General features: G+C 41.7%; 1 protein-coding gene across 4 annotated transcripts in view; it reads right to left on the minus strand.

The window, feature by feature from the left end:
• Nucleotides 1-25,456, minus strand: part of PLCH1 (phospholipase C eta 1) — a gene marked incomplete at both ends in the record, with an annotated part of 163,199 nt that extends 137,743 nt beyond the window's left edge. For all 4 annotated transcript variants that reach the window (XM_084231687.1, XM_084231686.1, XM_084231684.1 and 1 more), the window contains one exon: nt 25,378-25,456. In XM_084231687.1, coding sequence (XP_084087813.1) covers nt 25,378-25,456 — 79 coding nt within the window. The remainder of the gene's footprint in view (nt 1-25,377) is intronic.
• Nucleotides 25,457-25,819: the final 363 nt, after the last annotated feature.

A 25,819-nucleotide genomic window follows, 5' to 3' on the forward strand; every position in this document is an offset into this window, starting at 1 on the left:
AAGTGGATTAAAAGGAGTAGGGATCACATATCCATTCAAACAAAGTCTATGGTCTATTCATCACCAGTGCATTTAAGGAAATTGCTAATTGCTAGAACTTTTGCATTAAGCCTTAAGGAACAAAATGAAACACTAACATGAGTTCCTTTTCAAAGGAAGTTAATGCTCTGCATGGACAAGGCTGTTTGCAAGATGGCCAAATGCTCAAGGGCAGTAGCTTAGCTAGATCATCTCAGCACTCCTGCTGTCCTAACAAAGTCCATTCAGGAACAGTACCTCAGGAATCTGACAACACCATGAAGTAAACAGAGGCACCATGAACACTGTGCTTTCACATGTGAGAAAGAGGAATCTCAACCTCTCTTGTGACTGGTCCAAGATCACAAAGCTAACAAGCAGGGAAGGGAAATGACCCAAAATCAGGCTGCCTAATCCAAAATTTAAAAATCAGTAGAGGGCCTGGAAATAGAATCTTGCCCATGGGGCAAGGTCTGCTTTGCAAACACGCTTGCTATCTATTGCTGGCAAAAATTAATCACCGGACAACAGTAAACTGAAATTGCAAACCTGGGTACTACAAATATAATTGTCATATTTAGGGTACTACAAAAATTTCAGCTAAGTAGAGGACTATAAGGTGACAGGTTTCCAGCCAATTCCTGCTAAACAAATGCTGAGAATGGGAGATATGGCTGCTTATTCATCCCTGGGGAGATAGAACTCTATATTCTAATGATACAGAACGTCATACAGATTGTACATAACGACCTGTCAAGTAAACCAGTTTGGACATGCCCTATATTAAAAAACCTGACACACATCAATGCACAGTAATTGCTACACATTTTTAAGCATCTGAATCCCAAAACAAACTATTACCCATATCTCATTTTGCTAAGTCCCACAGGACCGAGATGAGCCACATGTTAGCCCGACTGCCTCTTTGAAACGATGCCTTCTTGATGATTCACTGATCTCCACTCCAAGAATCCTGGCTTTAAAAATAAAGTTTCCTACTATATTTTTTTAAAGATTTGTCTATTTATTGGCCTTACCATTTTAAATTTTATAGGTCAACATGAAAAGTTATAGGCATATCACTGTCAATTTGACTAACATGTCAATAAAATTCAAAATAAAATCCTTGGTAAGCTCAGAGCCCAGTTTCAGCTTGAGCCATCTACAAAAACAAAGCAGACCTCACGGGCAAGATTCTATTCCCAGGCCCTCTAAGGAAGCAGAAGCTTCCAGCTGGTGAACACATACAACACTTGAACTGCTTTTGGTAGTGACTAGGGAAACATGAAAATTCAATTGCTATTTGGGTTTCATGAAGTCATGTTCAGGTATAAATAAAGGTGCCCAGGTTTTATAAATCAGCATCAACTGTCTGGATATCTACCATCAGTTCCATCAGTATTAATTATAAAATTAACAGAAGGGAATTAACCAGAGATACAGGTAGGCATAAGGGAATTTCTAATGGATGTTGACAGTGGCATAGATTAAAACAAATATCTACTCTTGAGGGTTGACACTTTAATTAAATCCTCAAAACTGAAATAGTGACATGTTCAGACTCCCCCACAGTTCTCAGGAGGCACTTGTCCCTCGAACAGAAAGCCCCTTTACCTGCCCCCTTGGGAAGAGCAGGACAGGTGGGTTTAAAGTCAGGAATCGAACCTAAGTGCTTCTACTCACCAGCACTCTAGCTAGAGGACTGTTTGCTTGCATAACAATCATGCTTGCATATATCTGATAGAGAGGACACTTTACTAGGCCTTCATCTGACATTTCTGGATCTAATAAAAGGTATTGATATTACCAATCCAGGCATGGCTTAACTTGCAGTCCAACAAGGATTGCAATATGATACTCCAATGGGAAGTACACATGATCATCACAATGCAAACCTCTCATTTTGCAATACTGACCCCCAAACACTACATATACAGGCTGCTCCCATGAGGAATGCAACATAATAGGAAAGGAAAATCTTGATTATTGATCAACCTCCTTTCGAACAAAGCTCTTTCAAGTACAAAGGGGGTTGAGAGCAAATCTAATGCCCTGGATCCAGAGTCAACAAAGCTCAAGACAAAGAGACAGCACCATTCTCTGCAAAGTATCCTAGGTCAGCCAAAGTCAAAGCCAACCCCCAAGTTCCCTCATCACAGAGAGATCACCCCACCCAGAGGATTTACAGGCTGCTCTGACAGCCTTCTGAGCACTGGACACCAGTGTTCAAGGGCTGGATGACCATAAATCCCGAAGGACCAGGAAGGAGATGTACTCCTCAGAAAACCTGTATCTATAATTTCTGGGTAGGACATTTTAGTAACAATACCTTTAGTGGAAGAACGAGTTCACATGACCTAGGCAGAGAGACCTAGGAAGAAAACCAAGGAAAGATGTTGTACCAATTGCCCTGGTACAATATCTTCTTTTTTTGATGAGAGAAAAAATGAAAAAGAAGTTTCAGTAATAACATGTATAACCTCCTGAATTCATGGCCAAAAATGAGCAAAACTGAGTGGCCCACAATGCTTTAGGAGTCCTCTAAATATCAACAGTTAGCTAAGGCAAAGATGGGATTTTGGGGAGAGGGTGGAGAGAAGGGCCATAGAACAACCTTCAATATGTCACGGCATGTAGAGTTATCACAAGAGTCTAAATTCCCAAATTACTCTACAAAAACGAGAAACTGATTCATGTCGCTTTCTAAAAAGCGAAATAAACAGTGGTTGTACTGTACAACTTCCACTATGCATTATAGGTAATTTGAGTAAAAGGGATCAACTATAGGGCCTCCCCGGTGGCACAGCGGTTGAGCGCTGGGTTGTGAAGCTGCCCGTAGCCTCTGCAGCGCCGGTTCGATCCCCGGCTGCTCTCCGGCCACCAGAGGAGGGTCCCGCATGGCGCACAGACCTCTCCTGCCGCCCGCTGCTCCCCTCAGCAGTGTACTTCGGTCCTTCTGCCTGCTCTGCTCCCACTCTGGCTCTGGTGAATTTTCTCACCCTCCCGCACTTCTGACTGTACCCAGTGCTTGTATAAATAAATGAATAATAAATAAATAAATAAATCTTTAAAAAAAAAAAAGGGATCAACTGTATATGAAACTCCAGGGTGAAGCACACATGGTCATCACAATGGAAACCTCTTATTTTGCAATACTGACCCCCAAACACTACATATGCAGGCTGCTCCCATGAGGAATGCAACATAATAGGAAAGAGGGATTGAACTCTTGGTGGTGTATTTAATGTGGTATATACAGATTGATCTATAATGATACACACGTGAAATTTACATAATGTTATTATGCAATGTCACTTCAATTTTAAAGAAAAGATGTTAAGGATTTTTTTTTAAAGGGCCTTATTGTTAATTTACTTAAATTGATAACTGACATTAATGTATAAGGGACTATCCCTATTCTCAGGAAATGCACACTAAGGTATTTAAGGACAGAAGGCCATGAGGGATGCAATTTCTTCTTAAATTATTCAGAAAAAATAGAGAGAGAGAAGTGTACACAAGCACATAAAGATAATGCACTGGGGTGAAGATGAACAATAAGTAAATTTGGGTAAGTGATATGTGGAAGCTCTTCACCGTACTATTATTCTTGTAACTTTTCTGTGGGATGAACATATTGCCAAATCAAAAGCTGACATAGCATGAAGGGCCAGCGTGAGCCTGGACATGGAAAAGAGCAGCAGCAAGGAGAGGTGACACTGAGCTCCATGCAGAAGTCATCCCCACTTCAACTGTTAACTCCCGGCACAGCACCAAGACTAACAAGTACTTAAAACAGTAAGGAGGAAGAGGTGGCAACATCTCGTGTGCAAACTATCGACAGCTTGGCAAAGAAGACCAGGGCAGGGAAAATTATTGGCAGTCACGCCAGTGCACAGGAATCAGCAGGCTGCTGTTTTGAATGAAACCAAGGAATCTTGGGAACATGGCACCCAAAAAGGCCATGTGGCCCCACACCTCACCCCTCACTGCCCAGAGCCTTGCTTTCCACCCTTACTAAGGGCTAGGTCAGACCCCGTTTAGGCTACCAGTAAACCTCCGGCCTAAGGTTCAGGTTAGGCAGTTCTACCACATAATGAATTGACTATGAGGCAATTTTGCCATAAAAGAGAAAAGAATTGGTTGACAGTTTGGTTTTATTTCTCTGAATTTACACACTCTGATCTCACACTTCCAGCAAGTTTAATCGCCACAAAAACACCCAAAAAAATTGTATGATAGTAGGAAGACACAAAACTTGGAAGATAAGTGCTTAGGTACAATCCACAAAAAAAAAAAAAAAAAAGACATATAAAAAAAAATAGACAGCTGCTTGCACCATATTGCCATGAACCTATACACAGTTGCAGATATAGCGCCCTCCCTGGTGGCGCAAGGGGTTAAGCACTGCACTATGAAGCAATCGCAGCCTCTGCAGCACAAGTTCGATCCCTGGCCAGCCAGGGAGAAACCCACATGGCGCAGCAGACCTCTCCTGACTCACCTGCTGCTCCCCTCAGCAGTGTACCTCAGTCAATCTGCCCATTCTGTTCCCCACGCTGTCTCTGGTGAATTCTCTCACCCCCTGCATCTCTGGCCTGTACCCCAGCTCTTGTATGCATAAATAAATCTTTAAAAAATTTTGCAAATATATTAGAATATTTCGTATTTTGCCATTTTAATTTTTATTACTCTCTCATGTTCCATGAGGTCCTATTTTTCATTCTTTTTTCCTTTATAGGAAAACTATCTTACAGTCAATTAGTTACGTAGCAACAACAGCAACAAAAGGCTTATAGCAAAGGTACCTGCAATAAAACTGCTAGACACACCCAGGGGGTCCTCACTATTTGGCACCAACATCATTCACCAAACACTGGATGTCTTGCTTATGCTAGGCCCTAGAGACATGTCCCAGGTCTCTAGAGCTTTCATTCTAAAGGGCACTCACAAACTGGCAACATTAAATAATTTCATGAGGTCCTTGGGATGGTTTCCTGAAAAATCTAGTCAAAAATTCCAGGGCGGACCTCCCTGGTGGCTCAGGGGTTAAAGACAGAGCGATCAAGCTATTGGCAGCCACTGCAGCATGAGTTCGATCCCTGGCCAGGGAGCTGACCCACATGGCGCAGCAGACCTCCCCTGACTCACCCGTTGCTCCCCTCAGCAGTATATTTCAGTAGATCTGCCTGTTCTGCTCCCCACTCCCTCTGGTGAATCCTCTCACACCCTGTACCTCTGGCTTACACCCCCATCCTTGTACACATAAATAAATAAATCTTTTTTTTTTTTAAAGATTTATTTATTTATTTATACAAGCACTGGGTACAGTCAGAAGCGCGGGAGGGTGAGAGAATTCACCAGAGCCAGAGCGGGGAGCAGAGCAGGCAGAAGGACCGAAGTACACTGCTGAGGGGAGCAGCGGGCCGCAGGAGAGGTCTGCGCACCATGTGGGACCCTCCTCCGGTGGCCAGGGAGCAGCCGGGGATCAAACCAGCGCTGCAGAGGCTGCGGGCAGCTTCGCAACCCAGCGCTCAACCGCTGCGCCACCAGGGAGGCCCATAAATAAATCTTTTTTAAAAAACAAATAAAATTTAAAAAATTCTGGGCATTTTTCTTTGAAAATAAGCATGGATGTTATTTTATGACCATTCTCCAAAGTACTCATAACAAATGCACACTCTAATCTTAAAGGTGAAAATATATTCAAGATACCCTGTGTTTCTTAAAAAAACAAATCTGTACACACAGGCAGTGAAATGCTCAAGGATATATGTAATGAAGTTGTCAATAATCAGGTCGATTTTAGCTGCCAAAATCCTCATTCCTTGAAAGTTATACAAATAGCAAGCATTTCAAGAATCTAACAAAGCTCTGTATGTCGGGAAAAAAATAAATGATGGAAATATTTTTAAAGCAATAAATTTATCAAATATAAGATAACTTTGAAGTGCAGATTAATGATTAATATTAAAATTAAAACATCAAAAGCATTTTAATTTTCTGCTTCATTAGTCCTCCTCATTCACAGTCAACTAGTACAAGGCTAATTTTGTTAAGGACCTTGGAGAAAAGAGGAAAGAATAGCTCCTTCATGAATACAAAAGATGATAAAAAAGGAAACCAATAACATTTTACCACTTAATATAAATTAATCTAATTTAGAAATAATTTAATACTATGATTTATGCAAAACTTATTACCTGGCCAAGAAAAATTTTATATTACGAGTATCAGAACCATGGTGCCCATGGATGTCAGATATTAAATATCAACACCAATTTATATAATTTAGGAGAAATGGTAAGAGAGAGGGGATCAAAAATATAATTAGAGATCAAAATAAAAGGCACAGAGAAGATTATTTCCCAGATGGCTCTCAGGAACTAAAACAGCAGACAGAATACATCTCTGAAACATGCCTCAAACACAGACTTCAAGTTAGGATATTGAGACTAAGTTATTTGCCCTTGAAAAACCACCATCCTCCTGATGCTGATATAACTCATGAGGGTCTGACACTTACTTTCTAGTAGATGCAAAGAGGAACCACTTGAAAGAGTTAACTTCTACAACTAAAGGCCATTCATCCCAGCAACTTTTTTTTTTTTTTAAAGATTTATTTATTTATACAAGCACTGGGTACAGTCAGAAGCGCGGGAGGGTGAGAGAATTCACCAGAGCCGGAGCAGGAAACAGAACAGGCAGACTGACGAAGTACACTGCTGAGGGGAGCAGCGGGAGGCAGGAGAGGTCTGCGCACCATGTGGGACCCTGGCCAGCGGCCGGGGATCAAACCGGCGCTGCAGAGGCTGCAGGCAGCTTCGCAGCCCAGCGCTTAACCGCTGCGCCACCAGGGGAGGCCACCAGGGGAGGCCCATCATACCAGCAACTTTAAAAGCCTTATCCCTCCCTCAAAATGAAAAATGTTCTAAATGTCCTTTGGATTCATAGAGTCACTATTTTACCAGAGAGTAAATTACCAGATAGTGCAATCATTCCTTGATCTAAATGCTACATGGATTATATTACTCTATTCATAAAGTTCAGCACCTGGCTCCCCACCAAGTTAATAATTATTTATTAGCTATGGGAGACACAAAAAAAAGCCAACTGAATGCCACCAAGTGCAGAGAGCCCATCTCAGAGCGTGATGCCTCCAGGGGTAGCAAAGCAGGGACCCTCACGCTCTAGCAGCTCTGCAGGGAAAGCTCTCACACTCACCTGATATTTCACAAAGAGTATGAAATAAAAACTGTGAAATACTTTCACATAAATATCCTTTTATGTCACAATATTATAAAGATCTAGCTAGTTTCAATAATCAGAAAATGCAGTGATTTGCAAGATTTATCCCAGAGATAATCCACTTAGCATTTCATAATACTTAGCTCAGATCACAGAGGCCAGTTGAGTTAGAATGGCAGGATGTTACCTTTTAGAATTAACCCCGGCGCTAGCTGGTTGGCATGAATATGTACCAGTCACTCACCTTCTCAGCTATTAAAGGAGAGTGGGTTCTGTCAGAGATTTATAACATTTGGAAGGGGCAAGGAGTAACAGATTACTTTGAAATATAATGAAAGTCAAGGACTTTATTCATTGGAGGGGGATGCTAAAATATACATGTGTATACACACAATGCTCAGAATCATGTTTTCAAAAGTTGCACAAATGTACTGAGACCAGCTCCAGGTTCTGTTCAGAATCCCACACAGCTTCTCAAGTCCTTGCTGGTTCTGATACCATGCCTCTTTGCAGATCTCACATGCCATTGATTGTGTTTTCCAGTGTTCCACACATAGGATGTTCAAACTGTTCTACACAGGAATTACTTGGGTATCTGTAACCTTCATGTCTCCTGTGTGGGATCGGAGCATTGAGATGACATTTGGGGCTTTTTGTCGTTAGCCATAGCATTCTCTGACCTCTAAAGTTTCTGACCTCTAAATTAATCATTTGGTGAGAAACAGTTCTCTTCCTCCCAAACTCAATCTACCCACCTGTTCATTACAGAATAGGAACTAACCCCTGACTCTGGAGGACTCCCCCCAGCCCACTTGGATTTTCAGAGCAGGGTTGCAGATACTTTTGTATACACACACAATCTTACCTGATCTTGTTAAAATGCAGATTCCAATTCAGTAGGTCCTTGTGGGGCTGTGAGCCCACATTTCTAACAAGCTCCCAGGAACCACTGCTGCACTGATCCAACAGTACAAGGGTATTCCCTAAGCACCTCCTTGTCGGTCTGAGGATCACTCACTACGATGTCTCTATAGGGTCCTCCAGTGCCTCTAAAACATCTTGAAGCTATTTTAAACACTTGAGGCCCATCACCTCAGTTGCTTTATAAAAACAAATTTGTGTAACACATCACAATGTCACAAGAGTGTAAAGACCCTGGGTGTTAAAGGCTGACAGATCTAGTTTTGAACACAAACAATTTGATTTGTGGCAAACTGTTTACCTCTCTGATTTCATCTGCAAAACTGTCTTGTTGAAAGCTTTAGAAGGGATAACATTAGTAAATGATGATGCTAATAAAGCAGGTACCATTACCAGTTCTAATGATAACCTTGGTCCCATCTAGCATTTCCTAAAGATGTCCCAAGAATATTTGAATCTAGAAGCCACAGATTCCTCCTAACAATGTCTAAATTTAATTCTTAACATCAGCCCCAAATTCCTCTTTGTGTCTCCCATAGGATCCCATGTGCAAAGGAGGAGGAATCAGGCAAAACAAGATGTCTCCTTCACCACTATGAAACCTCTAGGAATAACACAGGGACCTAAGCCTCAGTTTCCATGCATGTAATGGAGATGAAGTCTACATGGGGGCCTCCCTGGTGGCGCAAGCGGTTGAGCGCAGCGCTGTGAAGCTGTCCGCAGCCTCTTCAGCGCGGGTTTGATCCTAGCCGGCCAGGGAGAATCCCACATGGCGAGACAGACCTCTCCTGTCTCACCTGCTGCTCCCCTCAGCAGTGTATTTAGTCAGTCTGCCTGTTCTGTTCCCCGCTCTGTCTCTGGTGAATCCTCTCACCCTCCCGCACATCTGGCCTGTACCCTGAATATTATATAAAAATAAATAAATCTTTAAAAAAAAAAAAGAATTCTACATGGACTCACAGTGTTTGCTTTCCACAATAATATGTGCATGCTTCTCTAAGCCCCTGGTTACCCCTCAGTTTTCCAAGGTAAATAGACAAACACAATTCTAATAATACTCAAGGTTATATTTATTGTCCTCCAAATGATGGTACTAGCTCCCAATTCCTTCATTTCATATTTATTTCTGTATCAATCCTTAAAAGTATCTTGCTGGGAACTTTGATGTTCGCATCATGGCTTAATCAAAACAAAATTATTAATACATTCTTTATTCCCTATTGTTAAGAACCTTTCCAGAGTATTTCTGTTTACCATCAAGAGACCATGCAACATTGTGAGGTCAGTTAACATTCAAAGATACAGCTCTGGATCATGTAACATATACATCTATGAAGTTAAGACAAGTCACATTTTAAGGGCACTAAGAAAACAGGATATTGGGGCCTCCCCTGGTGGCCCAGCAGTTGAGCGCTGGGTTGCGAGGCTGCCCACAGCCTCTGCTGCGCCAGTTCGATCCCAGGCCTCTGGCAAGGGTCCCACATGGCGCAACAGACCTCTCTTGCCACATCTGCTGCTCCCCTCAGCAGTGTATTTCGTCGGTCTGCCTGTTCTGTTCCCTGATCTGGCTCCAGTGAATTCTCTCACCCTCCCGCACTTCTGACTGTACCCAGTGCTTGTATAAATAAATAAATAAATCTTTAAAAAAAAAAAAAAACAGGATATTAAAAGGAATATGAAATAAATCTTTTGGTAAAGAAAATCACTATGAAGATGAGCTTATCACTTGCCCACCCAATCCTCCACACACAATTAAGATTTTCGTGTATCACTTTTGTCTAAACTAGATAATTACATACTCTATTAAAACAGTAAGCTAATACCTGGTTTTGTTTACTTCAAATCAATGCCTTAGCCAATCAATGTTTAGTCCAATGATTCTAATCCTTACCAGTACATCAAAATCACCTGATGAAAAATATATAGAGAACAAAAAGATATAAGGAATGAATGAACAAAAAGATATAAGGAATGAATGAATGAATGACTATGAAGATATCTGGGTCCCAACCCCAGAGATAATTTAATATGACTTGAAAAGAATCCAACCATCAGTATTTTTATAGATCCCAGCAGATTCTAATGTACACACGAGTTGAAAATCACTGCTTAGTCTTTGGTCTTTAAATCATTTTCTTTAAATGCAGAATTAAAAACATACAAATTAGGGCCTCCCTGGTGGAGCAGGGGTTAAAGACAGGGTTAGCAAGCTGTCAGTAGCCACTGTAGCACAATTCTATTCCCTAGCCAGCCAGGAAGCAACCCACATGGCGCAGCAGACCTTTCCTGTCTTGCCTGCTGCTCCCCTCAGCAATGCATTGCAGTCAATCTGTCTGTTCTGCTCCCCACTCTGTCTCTGGTGAATCCTTTCACCGCCACCCCTCACCCTACACCTCTGGCCTGTATCCTAGCTCTTGTATGCACAAATAAATAAATTTTTAAAACAAACAAATAAAAGCATAATACCTTGAAATTCTGATACTGGAATAACTTCAAGGAATGACAATTTGTGGATATACATTAATGCTAAAATTCAAGTTAGCAAACAGTGAAAATGGGGCACTAACGAATGTGTTCACCGTCCTCACTTGTAACTGAGCATCTATGTTTAAACATAAGATTCTGAAAACACTGTTCTGAAAACACTGCCCAATAGATGAATATGGGCAAAACAAAACTGAACAAAAAATACGTTCACGAATTCTACACTTTCCCCAGCCAGGTAGGTGTTATTTCAGAGTGACTGTGCTACCTGGACCTCAGAATTACCGTCCCAGATTGGTAAGATCTTAGATGAAAGGCCTAGAAGATGCTGATCATTTTTCCGGTTTGTAAATCTGAAATAAAAGTGCATCTTCTTAACTTTCAGAGCAGCCAGATGCTGTTTGATTATTCTCCTCACACACCCCAGGTCTCCTTCCTCCTCTCTGTTGCTTTTGTTTTGGTGCAGGCCTATCTGATGCTCTTAGGGGTCAGAATTACCCCCACAGACAATACTCACTTCCATGAGTAGAGATTTTCAGACACAAGCAGCAGAGAATTTTAATAGTAAGCAGAATGCTGCAATTAAATAGATTTTGCTAACAACTGTTATTTTAATGAGTAATACCTCCATTTTCAGAGACAAGTAAGCAAGCATGTATAGAATTCTGAAAAACATTACTAAGTGAATTCAAAAAAATCTAAGAAATTCTTTTAAAGAAATGGGTTTGTCCCTTTCCATTTCAAGGCCTTATACATTTGTAATGATCTTTTCTAAAACACACTAGGATTCTCGGCAGAAGTGGCTGTTTCCTCCTCAGTTTGAGAAGGCCTGGTTTAGAGTATTCTTTTGTTCTCTAAGGCAGAAGCATGAGGGAAGGAATAAAAGGGTGAGCAGCCAGAGAGCTGACACATTCCAGCACACAAGATAAAAACCAATTTAACAAAGAGCAAAAATATCGATAAAGCAGGTGGCTCCCTCCTCTTCTAAATAAAGTAAATTCATTCAGCCAATATTTAACTGGGCTTTCTTCTATGTATTAGCGATATTAGTCAGAATGGTCTCTGCACTTGGGCCTCCCTGGTGGTGCAGGGGTTTCAGACAGAATTATCAAGATATCGCCAGCCACTGCAGCATGAGTTCAATTCCCAGCTGGCCAAGTTGCTAACCCACATGGAGCAACAGACCTCTCCTGCCTCACCCACTGCTCCCCTCAGCAGTGTATTTCAGTAGATCTGCCTTTTCATCTCCCCACTCTCTGGTGAAGCCTCTCACCCCCCTCACCTCTGGCTTACACCCCAGTTCTTGTATGCACAAATAAATAAATCTTTTTTAAAAATGGGGCTTCCCTGGTGGCACAAGGGGTTGAGACGCAACCTATGAAGGTATCCGCAGCCACTGCAGCATGAGTTTGATCCCCTGCCAGGGAGCAACCCCACATGGCACAGCAGAGTTCTCCTGATTTACCCACTGCTCCCCTCAGCAGTATATTTCAGACAATCTGCCTGTTCTGCTCCCCACTCTGTCTCTGGTGAATCCTCTCACCCCCCTGCACCTTTGCCCTGTACCCCAGCTCTTGTATGCATAAATTAAATAAATCTTAAAAAAAAAAAAAAAAAGAACTGTCTCTGTTCTCCTGCAACTTAGAAGGCAGTAGGTAGAAATTAAACAGGTTATAACGAGATGGATGACAATAGTAATACTGCAGTGAGGCTGCAATGCAGGGTGACAGGAAAGCAGAAGAGAAGCCTGGCCTGGTCTAGACATCAGAAACAGCTTCTCTGCAGAACGGGTCTTCATTCACTTGAAGGACGATCTAAAGGTTGCTAGGTGAGGAAGGGCTAAGTTTTGTGAGCAGGGAATGCAAAAGTCAGTGTAGCTAGGGCGCATGCTGCCTTCCCAAAGAGGGAAGCTAGAGGCAAACAGTGCATAGGAAAGATGATTTCAGTTCCAGACAAGTTGAGTCTGATGACCTAAAGGCCTCAGTGGGGTTGGCAGGTAGGTATAGCCTAATCCCAGAACGCACTAAGACAATCAACATACAGGGGGGAGCTGAAGCTGTAAAAGTGGGTGAAGCCACCTCACATGAGGCTATGTGCTTTCAATAAAAAATCTGAACATTCCTTTGAAACCAACAGTTTCCACTTATAACAGCCTCAAACATATTTGCTGACTGGAATGAGCCCCAAGCAAATATAAACTATCACAGGTCTATTGGGATAACTTCTCGTTTACACAGTGTAAAGGTACAAATTGCAGTTTTTAATCCTTGTTTTGATAGACGAGGAGTAGGAGGGTTTTATGATCACAAATGCAATCACTAATAATTATTACTGTGGTCTAAGAAAGAAACTTTCCGTATGACTAATTAAATAATTATGTTGCCCTAGAAGAACCCTGAGTCTACTCATGGAAAGACATCTCATCCTCCCATCAATCTCTATGCATATATTAGGTACAGAGTTGGAAAAGACAATTGGGGAAATGAGGGAGCAAGGGAAAATTAATTATAATTATGGAAATGCAGCTTAAAGAACAAAGGCTTAAATTTGTAACACAGATCTAGGGGGAAATAATCCTCTTAAGTAACCACTTAACGTGAGAAGTCTGCAAATCTGAAGGAAAAAAATTGACTGCTTATTAGACATATTTCTTCTCTCTAGTTTAGTAATTGGAAAATCGGTACCCCTGAGCATAAAAGAATAAAATAATAAGGGGGGTCTTCCTGCTTGGCTGGACCCCAATGGCCACAGGTTTAAGAGAAAGAATATGCTTGTTTCAGACAATTCTTCAAAATTGATCTTATCTCCCTGAAGTTATTCAGGCCTTCAATTTGCCCTTTTGTCTGCACTCAGCCCAATTTTTTCACCCTTTCCACTATTATGGACTGAAAAGGGCCTTGACATGGAAAGCTTGACAGAAGAAATAAGAGGGTTTAGTTTCCCAGGAAAATTCCCACAACAGGGCCTCCCCTGGTGGTGCAGCAGTTGAGCACTGGGCTGCAAAGCTGCCCACAGCCTCTGCAGTGCCGGTTCGATCCCCAGCCACAGGCAAGGGTCCCACATGGTGCAACAGACCTCTCCTGCAGCGCCCGCTGCTCCCCTCAGCAGTGTGTTTCGTCAGTCTGCCTGTTCTGTTTCTCACTCTGACTCTGGTGAATTTTCCCACCCTCCCGCGCTTCTGACTATACCCAGTGCTTATATAAATAAATAAATAAATAAATCTTTAAAAAAAAAATCCCACAACAAATTAGATTCCCAATGGAAAAAGAGGTTAAGATATCTCAACATGGATTTTTATGAATCTAGATTGTTGTTTGGTTCAGATCAATCTAGCTACACAATAATGCAAGAAGAAATATAAAAAAGAACACCAGTATCTTTGGGGAAATGAAGTCACTGTAATTCAAAATGGCAGGGAACAAGTACTAGGCTGTATTGGCTCTGGAGGCGTCCAAGATTGCCAGGGGTTGGGTGGGCAGGATTCCATTCAGTCAATATCATATGACCTGAGCTCCTAATACATGTATAGCCTAGAGCCTGAAGTAACAGAGACAGCCTCATCTCAGGAGACAACCAGGGGGAAAAACTATAGAAGAATGATTCCAAGATTTCTTTAGGACAATATTCAAGGGAGTAGCTCCCATTCCAGTGTGAGAAGAGACTTTCATCAGCAGATCTGGGAAGAAAGGGGGCAACTCTATATCCCACCCAATCCTCCATAGATGCAGCAACAATCACTGAAGATGTATGGAGGTTAGAGAAAGGGGCTTAAGTGTTCTCAGAGCAAGGGAGTCCTTCCTCAGCCAAAAAGAATAAGAAGGAACAATGGTAGAGCTGAAAGGAGACAGACAACAGGTGCCTTCTCAAGAGCCTTTGATGACAGAAGGGGCCAGGTGAAACTAAACATCTGCAGAAAGAGAAACCAACAATGATACACAAATAGAAGGCCAGGTATAGGTTCGAGATCATTGCTCTCCCCATTACTCTTCCTTGTACCATAATCTGAAAAGCTAAGCCTTAAATCCTTCTTCAAGAGGAAGCAGCATTAGCACAGCCAGATAAATCCCTACTCTTGATCCCAAACAATCAGATTATCCCTGTGGCATCACACTCCCAGACTTCAAACTATATTACAAAGTCATAATAATCAAAACAATACAGTATTGGCACAAGAACAGGCACACAGATGGAACAGAACTGAGAGCGCAGAAATAAACCAACACATACATGAACTAATTTACAAAGGAACCAAGAACATACAATAGAGAAAGGAAAGCCTTCAACAAATGATGTTGGGGAAACTAGACAGCCACATAAAAAGAATGAAATTAGATCACTATCTTACACTACACGAAAAGTTAATTCAAATGTCTTAAAGTCTTGATATAAGATCTGAAATCATAAAGTATATGGAAGAAAATAGAGGTGACAAGCTGTTCAACTTGGGCTTTAGTGAGGTCTTTGTGGTTTCACCTCCAATGGCATGGAAAGAAATGCAAAAATAAACAAATGGGACAACATCAAGGTAAAAGCTTCTGTACAACATAAACAAAATGCGTAAAATGAAAAGTCAACCTACTGAATAGGAGAGGATGTTTGCAAATCATACATCAGACAAGGGAGTGATATCTAAAATATAAAACTATGCATACAACTCAACAATTTAAAAATCTTGATTAAAAATAAACAATCTAAATAGACATTTCAGTAAAGAAGACAAATAGATGGCCAGCAGACACACAGAATGATGTTCTGTGTGTTTATCATTAGCAAGTTGGTCACTATCATTAGAGATGATCACTTATCATCAGAGAAATACAAATGAAAGCCAAATGGTAAGTGTTGGAGAGGATGTGGGAAAAATGGGAACCCTCACATAGTGTTGGTAAGAATGTAAACTGGTATGGTCACTATGAAAATGTTTATGGAAGTTCCTGGAAAAAATTGAAAATAGAAATGCCATATAATCACCAATTCCACTTCTTGGCATATATCAAAAAAATATGAAAACATTGGGTCTCCCTGGTGGCGCAAGGGGTTAAGAAGCAAACCTATAAAGCTGTCTGCAGCCACTGCAACATGAGTTCGATACCCCAGCCAGCCAGGGAACAATCCAAATGGCACAGCAGACCTCTCCTGTCTCGCCTGCTGCTTCCCTTAGCAGTGTACTTTGGTCAATCTGCCTGTTCTGTTCCCCACTCTGTTTCTGGTGAATCCTCTCACCCCCCACCCCCCACATCTCTGGCTTATACTCCAGCTCTTGTATGCATAAATAAATAAATCTTTAAAAAAGACCCCAGCCGCCGGCGAGGGTCCCACAAAAAAAAAAAAAATGAAAACATTAATTCAAAGAGATATCTGCACCTTCATGTCCTTTGCAGCATTGTTTTTAATAGCCAAATCATGGAAACAATTTAAGTGCCCATCAACAGATGAATGGGAAAAGAAGATGTGATTTATACACATAATAGATTACTCCTGAGTTGTCTTAAAAAAAAAAAAAGTGAAATATTGCCTTTGTAACATGAATAGGAAAGGTATTATCCTGAGTGAAATAAATTAGAGAAAGACATATAATCCATGTGGTTCTATGTGTAGAAGATAAAGAATCAAAGCAAACAAACAAACCAAAAAAAAACCTCTCAAATCTGAAAACAGAATGATGGTTGCCAGAGGGGAAGGAGAAGGAGAGGCAGGTAAAACTGGCAGAGAGTGGTGGATGGAAACTAGACCTGGTGGGCATAGTGTATGTATATACCGGAGTCCGTGTGAAGCTGTTTCCTGAAACTTATATTGTGTGTGAGCCAATAAACAATAAATAAAAGCATAAATTGAAGAAAAATATAACAATTTACATGCTAGAGTGAATTGAGAATGTACAATAAACAGAATACCCATGATGGAGAAAGACCAATAAAAAGTTTAAATTTTAAAATATAAATAAATAGAACTTCACTGAAGTTGCCATCAAGAATTTTCTATATTTCTATGAAGGAAAAGCACAAGTTCCCATAATATTAAAAACCAACTTTTTCCTTTTTTTAATATAAATTATATTATTTTATATTCTTACATCATTTTTCATTTTTGCATAATGTATGCATTTTCATTTTGGTTATAGTCCCCATACAATTCCCACCCCCCTTATTCTGACCCTAATCCCTCTTCTCCTCCCCCCATCCCCCACTGTAGTGTGTCTCTGGTCTATAGTTGCTTGTTGATTTTGATTTTTACTTTACTGCATTTAGCCTTTTTCTAAATTCCTGCTATGAGTGAGACCATCCGGTATTTTTCGTAAAAACCAATTTTTTTCATACCAGTTCACATTAAAGGTGTGTTCACATTACCTTTGTGTTATAACTAGACCTAACTATCCACTTCTGTAAGATCTGAATGGCTGCCTGATTTGTCTCAGACACAAGAGGAAGAAAAGTACATGAATCAATAGTTCTGTTAACTCACAGCAAACTTTTCAATTAGCCTCCATTTAAAACTGGGGTGAGGAAGGGAGATAGAGAAACAAGTCATTTCTTGAAATTTTAGCACTTGGAAGTTTAGAGGTATTTTGTTCTAATACATAGCATTTTGCTGGGATGGAAATAGAGTCCCATAGGGAACAAGTCTCCCAAAGCAGCCCATCTGGAAGGCAGCACCTGGAAGTTTCCAACTCGGGGCCAGGCAAAGCCTCCCTACACCCCTGGCAGCCCAGCCCTAAAAGGACACCTGCTTTCTGCCTAGTGACAGGGGCTGGGGGATGAGGAGACTCAACGGTGGGGCTCAAGAGGAAACTACTAGGCAAGGCTGCTTCCAGAAGAGGAAAGTACTGGGCAAGGCTGCTTCCAGAATCCGTTCTTTGTGCGTAACATTTAAATGACTCAAGTACATTTTCTCCCTTAAGACCTCTCTTCTTTTTTTACCTTTTCTCTCAACTTGTCTTTGACAATTTTTTCTTGCAGTGTTCCTCTCCAAGAGATAATAATTTTGATCGTAATGATACTCATAAAATCTTGACTGCCATTGCAGTTACAGGAATTGTAAGTGCACTGGTATTTTCCAGTCAATGACTGCATTAACAGTCATTGGCTAGAAAAGTCAGCTTTGACTCAGTAGAGAAATGACACTCTAATATATAGTAATGTCCCTAATCCCTAAAGCAGGCAGACTGCCCAAATGAGAACTGGCTAGGCCTAAATGAATTACAACCATAATTCACTCCTTCATAATTCCTTCCTCCTTTGATATTTACCAGACAGGACCTGGCATTTTTCTTTCTTTTTCCAGAGAAGATGGAATTCCAGTGAGGGAAAATTCTTCACTCTTTTTTCTTTAATACAATGACATATTCTGCAATCTTGTCAGTTCTAGCTACTGGTGTCTCCGTGGTCAGTCAGGAGGAACTCATGATCACACACACACACATGCACACACACAGAACAGACACACACCTCTCTCCTTTCAGGGGAAGGTGGTAGCTTTTTGCTAGTGCAACACTATCTACAAAGTTTACAGTCAAAAAGAATTCTTGAGGCCTCCCTGGTGGCACAAGAGGTTAAGATGCAACCTATGAAGCTATCCGCAGCCACTGCAGCAATAGTTTGATCCCCAGCCACGGAGCTACCCACAAGGCACAGCAGACCTCTCCTAACTTGCCCGCTGCTCCCCTCAGCAGTGTATTTCAGTCAATCCTCTGTTCTGCTCCACACTTTGCTGAATCCTCTCACCCCCCACACCTCTGGCCTGTACCCCAGTTCTTGTATGCATAAATAAATAAATCTTTTTTTAAAAAAATTCTTATGTCCTCTTTATCTTCCTCTCACTAGTCTTCCCTTCCCACACTCTGATCTATAAGACACTCCCATTCACCACACCCACCATGTTGATTTTTGACTACTTAGAGACCTCAAACCTTGTTGCTACTAGAGAAACTTGGAATCTGGAAAAAGCCTCACTTCAGAGATCGGGAACCTGAGATGCCCCTGGTAACAAAAACTATAGGCACAAAACTGGGATAGAACTAGTCTCCAGGGCCCAATTTACCTACTTTCTTTCACAAACTAGCAGTAAAATCTCTATCCTCACATCACCAAATAGGACTCTGATCAGGAAGGGCAGGATAAATAAAAATTCATTACATTAATTCAATTAATTAGTTTCATTAAAGGGCTGCTCTGATGTAGCAGGAGAGGTCTGCTGTGCCCTATGTGGGTTAGCTCTCAAGCTGGGGATCGAACTCAGGCTGAGAATTAACCACTAGGCCACTAGGGAGGCCCCCAAGATGATATTTTATACTCTCATAAATACTTAAAGTTGTTGCTTTATTATAAATGAATAGAAGCTTAATTCTAATTGGCTTTAATCTTGGGAAGATTTGATATCTCTAAATCCTTTCAAAACCATAATTCTTAATGTCAGATGGAACCAACTCATATTTTAGGTATTCTACTGCCCCCTTGTGTACCTAATGTTTAGTGAAAAAGTAATTCACAAAAGAGTAATTGTAATTCTCAGAAACATTTCAATGGCACATCTCAAAATTTAAAACCAGAAAGAACTTCAAAATTCATCAAGACTGGCATGCTTATTTCACAGAGGGAAAAAATAAGATCCAGAAGGATTATCTAACAATTTAATCAATATCATACACTACTACTAATAGCAGAGCAAATATTATTGAATAGAAACTTAACCTCCCAAGTGTTTATTTCTCCATTGAAATGGAAATGGCAGTCTGGGAGAAAAGAAATAATGAGGTTTTGGAGTAAGGCAGATCAAAGTTTGAGTTTTAGGTCACTACTACACAAACCTTTGGCAAGACTCCATTTTCCCATTCATAAAATAAGGTGAATAACAACTATTGCAAAGGTGTTGAAAGATTCAATATGACAATGTTTGTCAAGTCCTCAGCATAAGTATCTGTAATATAGCAATACACTAAGTAGTAATGCAGCCATTAAAATACATAGAAAATGTTTTGAAATTTTTATAGCCGGCAGTTCTCTGCCAGCGTGTGTCCATGGAGGTGTCTCTTTTCCTAATAAAGCTGACTTTTTTTTTTTTTAAAGACTTCCTCATCCATGCATAAGAGCCAGAGACATGGGCGGGGGGTGAGAGGACTCACCAGAGACAGAGTGGGGAACAGAACAGGCAGACTGACTGAAATACACTGCTGAGGGGAGCAGTGGGCGAGTCAGGAGAGGTCTGCTACGCCATGTGGGTTGCTCCCTGGCGGGCCCGGGATAAAACTCATGCTGCAGAGGCTGCAGACAGCTCCATAGGCTGCATCTCAACTCCCTGTGCCAACAGGGTGGCCCTAAACCTGACTTTTAAATAAATAAATTGTTACATGATAGTTTTTTATATCACTGGACAAGGACATTCTAAAATAATATATAAGACATTTGAATTTGAACTTTTTCAAAATTGGCACAAGATAATATAAGTCTATTCCATTCCTATATGAAAATAGTGAACTAGAAGATAAAGAAATCAAGAAAACATTTATCGTGGCACCAAAATTTATTAAATATCTAGAAATAAACCTAACAAAGGAGGTGGAAGACCTAGTCAATGAAAACTGTAAGATGGGCCTCCCTGGAGGCACAAGGGGTTAAACATCCACAGCCTCTGCAGCACGAGTTCGATCCCCAGCCGGCCAGGGAGAAACCCACATGGCAAGGCATATCTCTCCTATCTCATCCGCTGCTCCCCTCAGCAGTGTACTTCAGTCAATCTGCCTGCTCTTTTCCCCACTCTGTCTCTGGTGGATCCTCTTACACCCCCGCATCTCTGGCCTGTACCCCAGCTCTTGTATGCATAAATAAATAAATCTTTAAAAAAAGAAAGAAAGGGGCCTCCCTGGTGGCGCAGCGGTTGAGCGCTGGGTTGCGAAGCTGCCCGCAGCCTCTGCGGCGCCAGTTCGATCCCCGGCTGCTCCCCGGCCACCGGAGGGTCCCACATGGCGCGCAGACCTCTCCTGCCGCCCGCTGCTCCCCTCAGCAGTGTACTTCGGTCCTTCTGCCTGCTCTGCTCCCCGCTCTGGCTCTGGTGAATTCTCTCACCCTCCCGCGCTTCTGACTGTACCCAGTGCATGTATAAACAAAACAAACAAATAAACAAACAAATAAAACATGCCTCTATTAAAAAAAAAAAGAAAGAAAGAAAATTGGAAGAAACTGCTAAAAGAAACAGAAGACACAAGGAAATGGAAAGATATTTCATGCTCATGAATAGGAAGAAATAACATTGCTAAAACATGTATCTTACACAAAGCAATATACAGATTTGATACAGTCTTTATCAGATTTCAATGGAATTCTTCAAAGAAATAGAGCAAATATTAGTGAAATTTATACGGAGTCATAAAAAAAAAAAAACCTGAATAGCTAAGGCAATCTTGACAATAAGAGGAATGGAGATACCATGCTCCAAGATTTCAAACTATACTACAAAGCTATAGTAATAAAAAGAGTATGGTATTGAAATAAAAACATATACACAAACCAATGGAATAGAATTGAGAACCCAGAAATAAACCCACATTTATATGGACAGTTCATCTACAACAAAGGCACTGAGAGTATACAATGAAGAAAGGAAAGCCTCTTCAACTGATGGTGCTGGAAAAACTGGACAGCCACATACAGAATAATGAAACTAGATCACTCTCTCATACAATACATAAAAATTAACTCAAAATGGATTTAAAAATTAGATGTAAGACTAGAAACCACAAAATGCATCTAAGAATAAATAGGCAAAACACGCCATGACATCGTCATCAGGGATGTCCTTTGAGGACTTGACTCCAAGGCCAAGGAAAACAAAAGCAAAAATGAGTGGGACTATGTCAAGCTAAGAAGCTTCCATGCAGTTAAAGAAACTATCATGGAAACAAAAATACACCCTACTGAGTGGGAGAAAATATTTGCACAATAAAAGGCTAGTATCCAAGAACTACAAAAAAACTTGTGCAACATAAAAACAAAGAAATCAACCAAAAAATACAGATGGCCAACAGTCACATGCAAAAAATGTTCAACATCCTTTTATCAGGGAAATGAAAATCAAAACAACAATGAGATACCACCTCACTCCAGTGAGAACAGCTCAAATCAAAAGCATAAAGAAAGAAAATAAAGAAAAACAAAACAGAAACAACATATATTGGTGAGGATGTGGAGAAAGAGGAACCCTGGTGTATAAGACCTTTCCTGTCTCATCCCCTGCTCCTCTTAGCAACGGATCTCAATAAAACTGCCTCTTCTATTCTCAAAAAAGAAAAGGAACCCATATACACTCTTTTTTATTTTTTTTTTTAAAGATTTATTTATTTATACAAGCACTGGGTACAGTCAGAAGCGCGGGAGGGTGAGAAAATTCACCAGAGCCAGAGCAGGGAGCAGAGCAGTCAGACTGACGAAATACACTGCTGAGGGGAGCAGCGGGCGGCAAGAGAGGTCTGTCGCGCCATGTGGGACCCTCGTCGGTGGCCGGGGATCGAACCAGTGCTGCAGAGGCTGCGGGCAGCAGCATCGCAGCCCAGCGCTCAACCCCTGCGCCACCAGGGGAGGCTCCCCATATACACTCTTGGTGGGAAGGTAGACTGATGCAGCTCATATAGAAAACAATATGGATGTTCCTCAAAATATTAAAAATAGATCTGCCATATGACCCAGGAATTCCACTCCTATATACAAAATCGCTAGTTCAAAGGGATATGAGCACTGCTTTGCTCACTGCAGCAATATTTTAACAGCCAAGGTATGGAAACAACCTAAGGCCCATTGACAGACCAGTGGATTAAGAAGATGTGGTATATAGGGGCCTCCCCAGTGGCGTAGCTGTTGAGCGCTGGGTTGCAAAGCTGCCCGCAGCCTCTGCAGCGCCGGTTTGATCCCCGGCCACCGGGTAAGGATCCCACATGGCACGCAGACCTCTCCTGCCGCCTGCTGCTCCCCTCAGCAGTGTACTTCATCAGTCTGCCTGCTCTGCTCTCCGCTCTGACTCTGGTGGATTCTCTCGCCCTCCAAGCACTTCTGACTGTACCCAGTGCTTGTATAAATAAATAAATCTTTAAAAAAAAAAGGAAGAAGAAGATGTGGCATATAAAGAGGGCTCCCTGGTGGCACAAGGGGTTAAGACACAACCTATGAAGCTATCTGTAGCCACTGAAGCACAAGTTCGATCCCCGGCCAGGGAGGTGACACACATGGCACAGCAGACCTCTCCTGTCTCGCCTGCTGCTCCCCTCAGCAGTGTATTTCATTCAGTCTGCCTGTTCTGTTCCCCACTCTGTCTCTAGTGAATCCTCTCACCCCCGCACCTCTGGTCTGTACCCCAGTTCTTTTATGCATAAATAAATAAATCTTAAAAAAAAAAAAAAGATGTGGTATATATATATATATACACAATGGAATACTCAGCTGTAAAAAAAAAAAAATGAGCTCTTGCCATTTGTGACAACATGGATAGAACTGGAGAGAATTATTTAAGCCAGAAGAAGAGAGACAAATACCAGCTGATTTCTATATCCACCTCAAAAGTGAAATATAGAGAAGATTTTTAAAAGGAAGTAACAAAACTACACTTAACAAACTCTTAAGTATGATTGTGGAACTGAGGCTACTAGAGGAAGAAGGAAGGGGGAGACAGGGGACAATGTGGGGAGGGGGCCCAGTGGCCTCTGGTAAAGGACTGTGGGTGCTTTGATGGTGGGAGTGGGGTGGTAACATACATCTTTTTTTTGTTTTTTTTTTAATTTTCTAGAGGCATGTCTTATTTATTTATTTATTATTTGTTTGTTTGTTTTGGTTTATACAAGCACTGGGTACAGTCAGAAGCGCGGGAGGGTGAGAGAATTCACCAGAGCCAGAGCGGGGAGCAGAGCAGGCAGAAGGACCGAAGCACACTGCTGAGGGGAGCAGCAGGCGGCAGGAGAGGTCTGCGCGCCATGTGGGACCCTCCTCCGGTGGCCGGGGAGCAGCCGGGGATCGAACCGGTGCCGCAGAGGCCGCGGGCAGCTTCGCAACCCAGCGCTCAACCGCTGCGCCACCGGGGAGGCCCTAACATACATCTTTGATTGTGTGACCCTTTTCCCCTAAATTATATACAGTGTGTAAACTTGTGTTACCTAATAAAGGGAAAAAAGACTAGCTCAAAATAAAACTTGGGAAAATAAAGCTGTTTTCTAGCTCCTGTGTTTCTTTTCATATTTACTCTTTTTTAATACAAATAGACTTGTAACAGAAAACACCATGGAGCACATGTCAAGAGACAAAACAATGAGCAAGACCCCTAGATGAAATTCACAGAAGAAAAAAGCAGAACCTCAATGGCAGTGTCAGGCCATGGTTTCAAGTCCCTATGTGAGGGGACCCTCCACGATGCAATGCCTAGACTGCCCGTCTGGAAGGTGAGTGGCAGGAATTAGTTCTGACCTTGCTAACGATTAGCTATGTTCACTTGGGCCTGGCATTTATCTCTGCTTCCTCTTCCTCACCTGTAACATGACATCACCTTCTACCTAGTCAAGTCCTACAGGGAGTTGGTAAAACAAATACAAAAAAACACTGCAGACCCTAAAGAGAGACAATAAAGTATACAAGGTTAAATCTGTTGTCTTAAACTTAATTTAAAACAAGAATAAACTTTAAGTCTATTCACCAAATTGGGTAAGAAAAACCTAACTGGGGCCTCCCCGTTGGCGCAGCGGGTTGAGCGCGGCGCTGTGAAGCTGTCCGCAGCCTCTGCAGCGCTGGTTCGATCCCGGCCAGCCAGCGAAAATCCCACATGGTGCGCAGATCTCTCCTGTCGCACCAGCTGCTCCCCTCAGCAGTGTATTTCATCAGTCTGCCTGTTCTGCTCCCTGCTCTGTCTCTGGTGAATCCTCTCACCCTCCCGGGCCTCTGGCCTGTACCCCAGCTCTTGTATAAAAATAAATAAATCTTAAAAAAAAAATTTAAAAAAAAAAAGAAAAACCCAACTTAGAAAGCTGAAGGCAGCTTCTATTACAGGGTTCTGTAAAAGAGATTTCCACTCCCTCAGAAATCTCTCTTCCTTGTAAAATTGCACCAGCTTTTGATGATGATTACTCCAAAAATTGTAGGAACACATAAATCTTTAACTTTTAAATAAATTTCACTCAAGGATATCCTGGTAGCAGAACCAACAGAGCTTATCCCTGACTGTATTCCATAAACCAACACTCCAGCAGGGCAAGGGCAATTTGTCTTAGTTTGCCATGAAAATGACTAATATTGATCACTCTCTGATGGATGGCTGCAGTAGGCCACCCTGATGGTAATAAGTGCTGAGTTTCTGTTCTGTTTTTCTATGTGGTCTGATAGAAGGTTCAGGTCCTGCAGTAATAAACACGGATTGGTGAGTCACAGATATTAACGGACTGTTGTGGGCCTACACCCCCAACAGTTCAAACCTCAGCAAGGGACATTCCTGGAATTGAGAGCATAGTGAAAGGGGGTCAGAACTGACACGCACTAATCACCAACATGGTTACGAGGTGGGCAGTTGCTTACCACTGTGGGGGGTGAATCCAGTGAGGCTACTGAGTAATTATCCAAAAACAAATCAATCCAAACCCTTGGTTTAACCCAACAAAGACCATATTTGCATCCAGAGTGCTAGAATAAAAGTGCTGTCAGAAACAAACTAAAAGACCCAACTACATCAACACAAAAGGCAGCTCACCATGAAACACGCTGTTGTCCACCAGAAAATGCCTGCGGTACTGCACACAGCTCCTCTTCTCCAAGTTCCAGTAACTCATTGTCGGAAGATGTCTGGCACAGCATCAAAACCAAATTGCCCTGTCAAGGGAAACAGTGAGACCAAATGAAGAAAACAGCAGCCACACCATCACACTGGCAGCACAAAGCCATCAGTTGCCACCATTAGGGCAACACATAACGCACACAACTTTTCACAAGTGGCGCTGGAATGGCCCAGGCACTGGAAAATTTCCCACAAGTCTTTCCAGTGGGTAGAACGTCATTCAACATACCAAAACAGCAGCTTTTTCAAATAGCATCTTTCAGGACTTAAAGTTATTGCTGCCCGCAGGGGAAATAAATCTACCATCAGAAAACAAGTCTCGGATGGGTTTGTATACTCGAGGGCTCACCTCTATGCA

This window comes from Talpa europaea (assembly GCF_964194135.1).
Source record: "Talpa europaea genome assembly, chromosome: 4".
Taxonomy (NCBI): Eukaryota; Metazoa; Chordata; class Mammalia; order Eulipotyphla; family Talpidae; genus Talpa; species Talpa europaea.